General features: G+C 36.5%; 2 protein-coding genes across 2 annotated transcripts in view; one reads left to right on the top strand and one right to left on the bottom strand.

The window, feature by feature from the left end:
* Nucleotides 1-6,813, bottom strand: part of sbf2 (SET binding factor 2) — a 183,138-nt gene extending 176,325 nt beyond the window's left edge. The window contains exons 1-2 of the mRNA XM_073859387.1: nt 6,524-6,813; nt 3,878-3,992 (exon numbers count right to left, since the gene is read on the bottom strand). The gene's annotated coding sequence lies outside the window, so the exon portion shown is untranslated. The remainder of the gene's footprint in view (nt 1-3,877; nt 3,993-6,523) is intronic.
* adma (adrenomedullin a) lies at nt 920-3,147 on the top strand. The gene is made up of 4 exons (XM_055213507.2): nt 920-1,061; nt 1,516-1,631; nt 1,721-1,834; nt 1,980-3,147. Exons 2-4 carry the CDS (start codon nt 1,528-1,530, stop codon nt 2,287-2,289), a joined length of 528 nt encoding a protein of 175 aa, XP_055069482.1. The 5' UTR covers nt 920-1,061; nt 1,516-1,527; the 3' UTR covers nt 2,290-3,147.
* Nucleotides 6,814-8,328: the final 1,515 nt, after the last annotated feature.

Here is an 8,328-nt window from a genome sequence, read left to right on the forward strand (position 1 = left end):
ATTTAAGGAATTGCCACTACACAACTGAATACTCACTCCAGTCCTATTGTTCCCCGGTGATTCATTGGCAGCACAGCACACTTGAAAATTAAACTTGTATACAAATCTTCCCGCCTGCCTCTGCGGTTACATCATAACTGATCAAATATCAGTGTTTCTGATAACAGTGACATATTGGTTTGGCAAACAATAATTACCATATATGGACAGAGAAGCAAACAACTCCATGATGGTGTAATTGTTTATCTGGTTGTGCAATCCTTGACTCTCCATTAAAGGATAAATCATTGGAATGCAATAATTCATTTGAATTAATGACAAATAAAGTTATGAATGGTAATTTGCTTTGCACAACCTATTTTCCACCTTATTCCAGCTATATTACATATATTTTAACTAATGTATGTGATATATATATATGCACATGTATATTTCAGAAGAATATGCATGATTTTTTTTTAAGTTAAGGACAAATTTTTATGATAAGAGAAATGTAATGATTTTAATTTTGGGTATATTGGTTTTGATTCATGTGTTTAATCTATGTGTAAACATTTTACTAGGTGAAGGTCGTTCGGCATTCTCCCCAAAATTTAAAGGCACACAGTACCTTTATTCAACTGTGCCTTTCAACTGTTATCTCTGTTGGCATATCCAAGTATAGGCATTCTTTAGTCCTTACGTGGACAGGTGTAATTAAGCTCTATGAATTTCAGCCAAATGCTAAACAATCGTCTAACAAAAAATTCCCAGCATGGTAGTTGCCACTCTTTCCCAGAATTTTTTTTTGTAATTTATTAAAAATTTCAGTTTCGTTTCCTTACTCCGACTTCTGCGAGGAAGTGTACATACAGGCTTAGTTTGGGATGTGAGAGTGTGTCAGGCACTGAGCCCCTCCCACCTCCATTCAGTATAAATGTCCTCACGCCTGCTGTGGGGACTCAGACTATTAGCAGAGATCACAGCTGCATTACCAGCGAGTAAAAGAGCCTCTGGATTATTTCACGCACAGACTCCTATAAGGAAAACTTAAATCCGAGTGAATTGAGTACTTTTTACAGGTATGTACTCTTTTAGTGGAAGCAAAGCTTGTGTGTTTTTGTTAGTTTAAGTTTTTTCTTTTAAGGTCAAAGCCAATGCATGCACAGTTACTGTATATTTATTGATAAGTCAGATATTAAGCCTTAGTTTTGCATTAAAAAAATAACAGTAAAGTGTTTTTGTTTATTGAGCAACTATAATAACATTAGTTAATGTGAAATAACAGAGTACATTTTAATGCATCTTTGCCCAGTTTATTATACACCAGGGGCCTGAAACATAGTTGTAAGTTAACTTAGTCATTGAAAGTGTGACCTCAGCTTGACATTGTACATAAATGTTTGATGAGTGTAAATAGTTTGGCTTTTGGACTCTTGTGCAAGCATGGCATTGAGAAGGGGACTTGCATGCATGTGATTTGCTTTTTGACTGAATGGATATCTAACAGATGCTCTTTATATTTCTTCCTTAAAGGTTTCAGGCACAATGCAATTGATTCTGCAGACCGTCTTCTGCTGTTGCCTGCTGGCCACCGTTGCTTTGTGTGTACGCAGTGCAAAATATGACCTGAGACAAGTTTTGAAAAGAAGGTAAGCTGATGTGTATTTCGATTTGTTGGTCGAGTTTTGCATCGGTTTACGAGTTTCCAATGAAAACCATTCTTCTTCTTGATCATTAGTGTCTGGCCGCAGAGATCAAAAAGGGATTTGATTCCGGCTGCACTGAGAAGTTTAGAAAACAGCCAATTTGTCAGACCAGACGACATCAAGGACAGCTTGATGCCACATTCCAGGTGAGATAAAACTTCGACATGGTTCACAATGCTGAGCATGGCTCAGCGTAACGTATTAAACTTGTCAAACAAGAATATTAAAGGCTGTGATTTGTGATTGCTCCGGGCAGGGATTAACGTCTTGTCTTCCTTTTTGCCTCTCCAGGACTGACATCAGCGTAAGGACGAAACGCTCCAAAAACTCCATCAACCAATCCAGAAGAGTAGGCTGCTCGCTTGCCACCTGCACGGTGCATGTGCTGGCTCACCGTCTTCATGATCTTACCAACATGCACAAAATTGGAAACGCTCCCCCGGACAAGATCAGTCCCCTGGGTTACGGCCGCAGGCGAAGGTCGGTTCCAGAAAAAGTGATAAGCCTGAGGCAGGAGGGCAGAAGGCTGCGACCTGTGTGGAGCAGCCCGGATTCTCGATCACAGCTGCACAAACTGGAAGCGCTACTAAAACGGACTTGAACGTGAGGAGGTGGGAGCGCACCAGGGACGCGATGACTCGCGTCGGCCAACTCCGAAATACTCCACATGCCTCAGGCTCCTGCCAAGAGTTCTCCAGCACATTCTTTTCCAAGCACAGGGATTGGGAGAACAGTCTTATCTCTTGAAGCATGTCCTCGAAGGAGAAAAAAGGAAGAGAGATGCAGGTAGCTGAATCGGTGTGCCTTGAGGATACCTACGATGGGCACAGTCGACTGTCCTCAGGGAAAAAAGCAATACCTCCCGGGACTGCCCTCCTGGTGAACCAGTTAGTGGGATTATATATGTGACTGTCAGAAGAGACTTTGGACTTTAAGCCGATTCAACAGGGAAACGTATAGATTTATGGTTCTAGAAAGGAATACACAGAGAAAGACTCTCAAGAATGGCTATGAAGCGGTCTCCTCATTGCAATTACATTAGTGGACACTGTAAACCTTAGCTTATATGAAATGTCTGTGCCAGTCCATATGGATTGTATTCTAACTTACTTGAACATTGTTGTTGTTGTTATTATTATTATTATTATTATAGAGATATGTGCAATACATTTTTTTATTCCAAATATGTGTATATTTGAAGAAAGTGGTCAAATATCATTATTTAATTGTTTTATATTACTTTATACTACTTCCAGAGAACTATTTTTGTACAGGAAAATATAAGGGCATTGAAGCATAATGTATATTATTAATTTGTGTCAAGAATGTCTCAAGCTGTGGTAAATAATAGGATAACTTTTAATGCTATTATATATTTGTAAATGGGATTTATTTTATTTGTGTGTGTGTGTGAAACAGAGTAACACTACATTGTCATTAAATAAACCTTCGCATACAAGTCAACGTCTTCCAGTCGTCCTCTGTTCTCTTCCACAGGAAGTGAAGGTAGTAAAAGGAAATAGTCTATCCGTTGTTCTTATTTCGGATTGCCAAGATGACAGACATATGATCAGCACCTGGTCTGGGTTATTATATGTTAAAGACCCTCGGGGGCAGATGGGGTGCCAAGTGCGTTCTTCATTTCTGTCCTCTATTCCTTCCCAGTTCCCACTTCATGCAATACCAAAGTGCAGTGGAGCTACTGGACTTCTGACTTGTTTTTTTGAAGGAAGTATGGACTGTCTTTAATGAGAGCTCTGCGGGGTGGCTTTGCAGGATGTAGAGCAAAGGGCTTTGTAGTGCGGGGCAAAGTGAGAGGCACATTCACTTAAACACATCATTAGCATTCCTCTCTTAACGAGATGGAACTTAAAAAATGCACTTTTACTGTAGCACCCATAGCGTCCTGATATACTTTAAACAGCAATGCAAAAATAATGCAAATATTCAAACATAATGAATTAATAAAAAAATGAATATTTAAAAAAATATAACATTCTAGGTTAAAAATAGATATAAAAAAACAGTCAAGGTTTATGAGTTTGGGTGTTGTGTGACAACTATAGTATCAGGTTCTAACTCAAATAAATAAGGTTTTAATAAATAGTGAATGGACGGATATTGAGGATATTATTGTGCCACAAACAAGTTAATTACATGTACAGCTGATGATGACGTAGGTTACTTACTCAGGGCGAGTGGTCCAATTTATCATTAATGTCATAGCGCCATCTTCTGGTAACAATGTTAAAGGTTGTCTAGCAGGTCCACATTTCAGTTGGGTACATCTTCATTCCTCTGAGTCTGAGGGTACACACAGAACTACATTCAGACCTACATAAACGAACATGGAGTAATGTTTAAATGACTCTCATGTTGTTACAAACCTGTATAAATGAAGATATGTTGAGGAATGTTTGTAACCAAAACAATCATGAGCTCCACTCGCTTAGTAGGAAAAAATAATATATGGAAATGAATAGAGCTTATGAACGGTTTAATATAAGTATAATGTTTATGCATATTTATACTGTACTATTTACGGTGTCAATTGTAAAATAAATTACTTATAAAATACTCTTGCTTAAGTTTATATAAACAAAAGAGAAAATATCTCATCAATAACTGAGCACAAACATGATACAACGCACATTAAAAACTTTTATATGGTTTGTATGTAGATTGTGATTTGAGTTGTTTCTTATTACTCAATTATTCTATTCATAATAAGTTTGTGATACCAAATAAAGTCAAAGAAATCCACCTTAAAATCCTTCATAATTTTTACCCCTGCAAGTAATTTTTATCTAACTTTATGGATATTCACCCAGAATGCTCTTTTTGTGGTTCTGAAAATGAATCAGTGATTTTAAATGTCCCTTTACAACACCATTTTAGAATAAAATTTCAAGGTTGATCTTTACATCCTTTAATAACCTTATTGACTTCACTAAAGAAATTGTCCTGTTTTTGTCATGTAACACTGGTTCTGTTCCTTTAAACAATACTGTGCTTGCTTGGAAAAGGTCATATTCATAAGTGTAAAGTTACAGCCTCAAAACCTAATTTTATTGCATTTTTTCCGAATTAAAAAGTTTAACTGAATCCCTATGCAAATTAAAGAAAAACAAAAAAACAGTTAAATCATACCAGATTTTAAATAAGGTTTTGAATAACCTGTAATTTGAGATAAAATCTTTAGATTAACTCTCCTACCACCTAACTTTACTTGAGTAAAAATGTATTAATTATTTTATGTCTATGTATGTTTTTTTTTCTTTATTTTCTTTTCTTTTTTATTAACAATTATTTATTGTTATTATTATTGTATAATACTTTGTTCTCAAATGTCAATTGTTACTGGCATAATGTTAATTAAAAAAATACTCAATTATTTAACACACCTTTTATTCGTGTCGGTTCCAGAGGTCTGCTCTGATGATGACTATTTGTACAGTCTCCCCCTACTGGACGCATAAGGAACAACAGGGGCTTAAAGGGATAGTTAAACTAAAAATAATGAAAATTCTGTCATCATTTACTCACTCTCATGTTGTTACAAACCTGTATAAATGTCTTTGTTCTAAAAAACACAAAGGAAGATATTACGGAAGATAGAATGGTAACCAAACCGTCCGTGGACCCCATTCACTTAGTAGGAAAAAATAATACCATGTAAGTATAAATAGTATGGTTTTGTTACGGTTTGGTTACAAACCTTTCTCAAAATATCTTCCTTTGTGTTCATCAGAACAAATTTATACAGGTTTGTAACAACATGAGGGTGAGTAAATAATGATAGATTTTTTTTTTCTGGGTGAACTATCCCTTTAAAGGTCTGCAGCCTCCCCCTTCTCTACTATTGCCCTTCTCCTGGGAAAGGGGTAGCGGCTCGCCTCCTCACTCGTCGCTCCTACGTCCTACATATATGACCCGGAAAACGATCGAGTTTTTTTTTTGCCATCAACGAGTTGCCATCAACGAGTAGTGAGGAGGCTTCTTGGGGAGTCCTGACCTGACGCACGAATAAATATTCTCCCCTTCGCATCGTCACGTCTTTAACCAAGCATTAATCTAGGTATTAATCATTATATTATTGTAAATGTAGACTCGTTTCAGAAAGTTAATTTAATATTCGTGTATAGACCACCGATCTATAAAACATCAGTGGTATAAACACATAACGTTATACTAATTTTACAGCACTTTTAAGAATGTCTTTATTTTAATGTTGTAATTATAAGGCTATAAACCCTATCTGTGCATTTAACTTTATTTATCTTGTTTAATATTTTTAGTTTTCAATGCAATTGATAATAGAGAATGAACTTTCGAGAGTGAGGAATGAAGATGCCATTTCACTTATACTGTACTTCGTCTCCTCCGTCCTGGCTTGCATCCCAGGAGGGTGGAGCCAAGACGCGAGGAAAGGAAACGAGGATGAACAAATAAAAATTAAGAAGCACCCTATTATTTTGGACAACCACTACAAAATGTCTGTCCCTTCAAATAGTGCACTATTTAAGGGTATAGGGAGCTATTTCGGACACAGCCTATGATTAAATGTATGCACCCTACAGTACGTTTAATTTTTGCATGGTACTGTATTGCAATATTAACTGCATTTTATTCTAATATCCCTGCCAAACATTATAGAGACAATACGCTTAATAATTTTATGTTTTCTATTTTATGTTTGTATTATGGCATTCATAATCATGAAAACGAACAGGTTTTGTCTCTGCCTGTGCACCAGTTTACTGTTGGTGAACTTCGATCGCCATGGGATGTAGTATCACAGTCTGACCTCTTCAGTCAATACAAAGAATACAAACCTCAAAGCTGCAGGCTTTGCAGTGAAGTGGAGCCGACGGTAAATTTTAGTATTTTGGTGGTGGATTATTATTTGTGAATTATTAAAAACAGAAGCGCTGGAGCATAAAATCAGTTTCCGATATTGAGAGAAAGTCCTCGCTGGCTGCCAAATGTAGCGCGTTTGCGTAGTTTTAATACGCATGCGCATTAGCAAGTTTCCAGACGTTTTAACCGTCATATTTTAATACAGTAAAATACGTTTTTAATATTTTTAAGTATGAATTATTTACAGGTAAACACGGTTTATACAACTGGCTAACAAAAATGTTTAAAATAAAATCTTATATCGGCAGTCTGAGTGTCTAAGCATAGTTTACAATTCTAACAGATTACAATTTTACATAACATTTGTAAAGCTTGCATGTGTTGCGTATTCTCGTGTGGTTTAGCTGCAATTCCTAAGGTTCGTGTGTCATATCTCTACAGTCACTTGGGGGCAGAAATGAGCATGTTGTTTTTGACATTTTCTTTCCCGGAGATCTTATATTAGCAGTCCGGCTGCAGTAAGGACGCAGACTTTGTTACAGTAGATCTGAGGTTGGGTAAGTGTTTGAGTATGATTACTAACATCTATCAGATTATAAATGTATATTCATCACTTCAACGTTTATTCTTAAAGGCCAGAGTGGTTATGTCTGCATGAAACCTTGAGTTTACATTATGCTGAGCATTTGCCAGCCATACGGATGATTACAGATAGTTGAGGCTGATGCAAACATGTCATTGAGTGTTTTACAACATTGTTAATGTAAGAAATACGACCTGAATGTGTTTGTTTAGAGATGTAGTACTGCACAGGTGCTGTACATTCTGATGCATCCTCTCCCTGTCCAGGCCTAAACACACAACATGAGAAGATTTAAGACACCCATGATGAGGCAAATCTCAAGCCCCAGTTTGAGCAAGGGTAAGCACTTAATCTTGGACCCATCTTGTTCATCTGCATTTATTAATTTAGCAAATGCATCATTCAAAACCACTTTATCCTAATGCAGCAGCAACATGAAAAGTAATACTATACAAATGCATGTATAGAATGCTTTTAAAATGGCATTGGTTTTCCTTAAAGTAAAGTATTACAGTTTTTCTCAGTCGCTTTGGTGCATTGATGCATAAAACAACAGAGAATTGTATGAAAGCAATTGATGCATGTCCAAAAGCATTTGCAATTTGTTCAAAGGAATGAGAAACTGCTACTATGATTTGCACAAATGACTAAATGTTGTGGAGGTTGAACTAACTGTTGTGCAAATGTAAATAGTGATGTGAGAAATGCACCAAAGCGACTGAGAAAAACTGTAAGATATATTTATAAAGAGAAGTCCAACATACCGACTTTTCCTGGAACTTCCTGACTGTATCCATGCCACAGTTTATTTTGCAACTTAAAACGGTCTTAACTGTATTTAATGCCTGTACTTAATACATTATTACCTCATCATACTTCTACTATAATTCTAACAGCGTTCTCACGATAGTCACTCATATCTCTTATGTACGTTAGTATATTTACATATAAACTCATTGATCACCTTAGTAACACTTGTACACCTACTTATGAATGATTAGCCAATCATGTGGCTGCAAAGCAATAGATAAAATGGTGCAGGTATTGTGGGGGGATGGATGGATACGACAGACAGATAGATAAATAGATAGCTTAGACAGACTGACAGATACCATATAAACACGATAGATATATAGATACGGCAGATACGATACGACAGATAAGATACAACAGGATACGATACGATACGACAGATGC

This window comes from Misgurnus anguillicaudatus, chromosome 21 (assembly GCF_027580225.2).
Source record: "Misgurnus anguillicaudatus chromosome 21, ASM2758022v2, whole genome shotgun sequence".
Classification (NCBI taxonomy): Eukaryota; Metazoa; Chordata; class Actinopteri; order Cypriniformes; family Cobitidae; genus Misgurnus; species Misgurnus anguillicaudatus.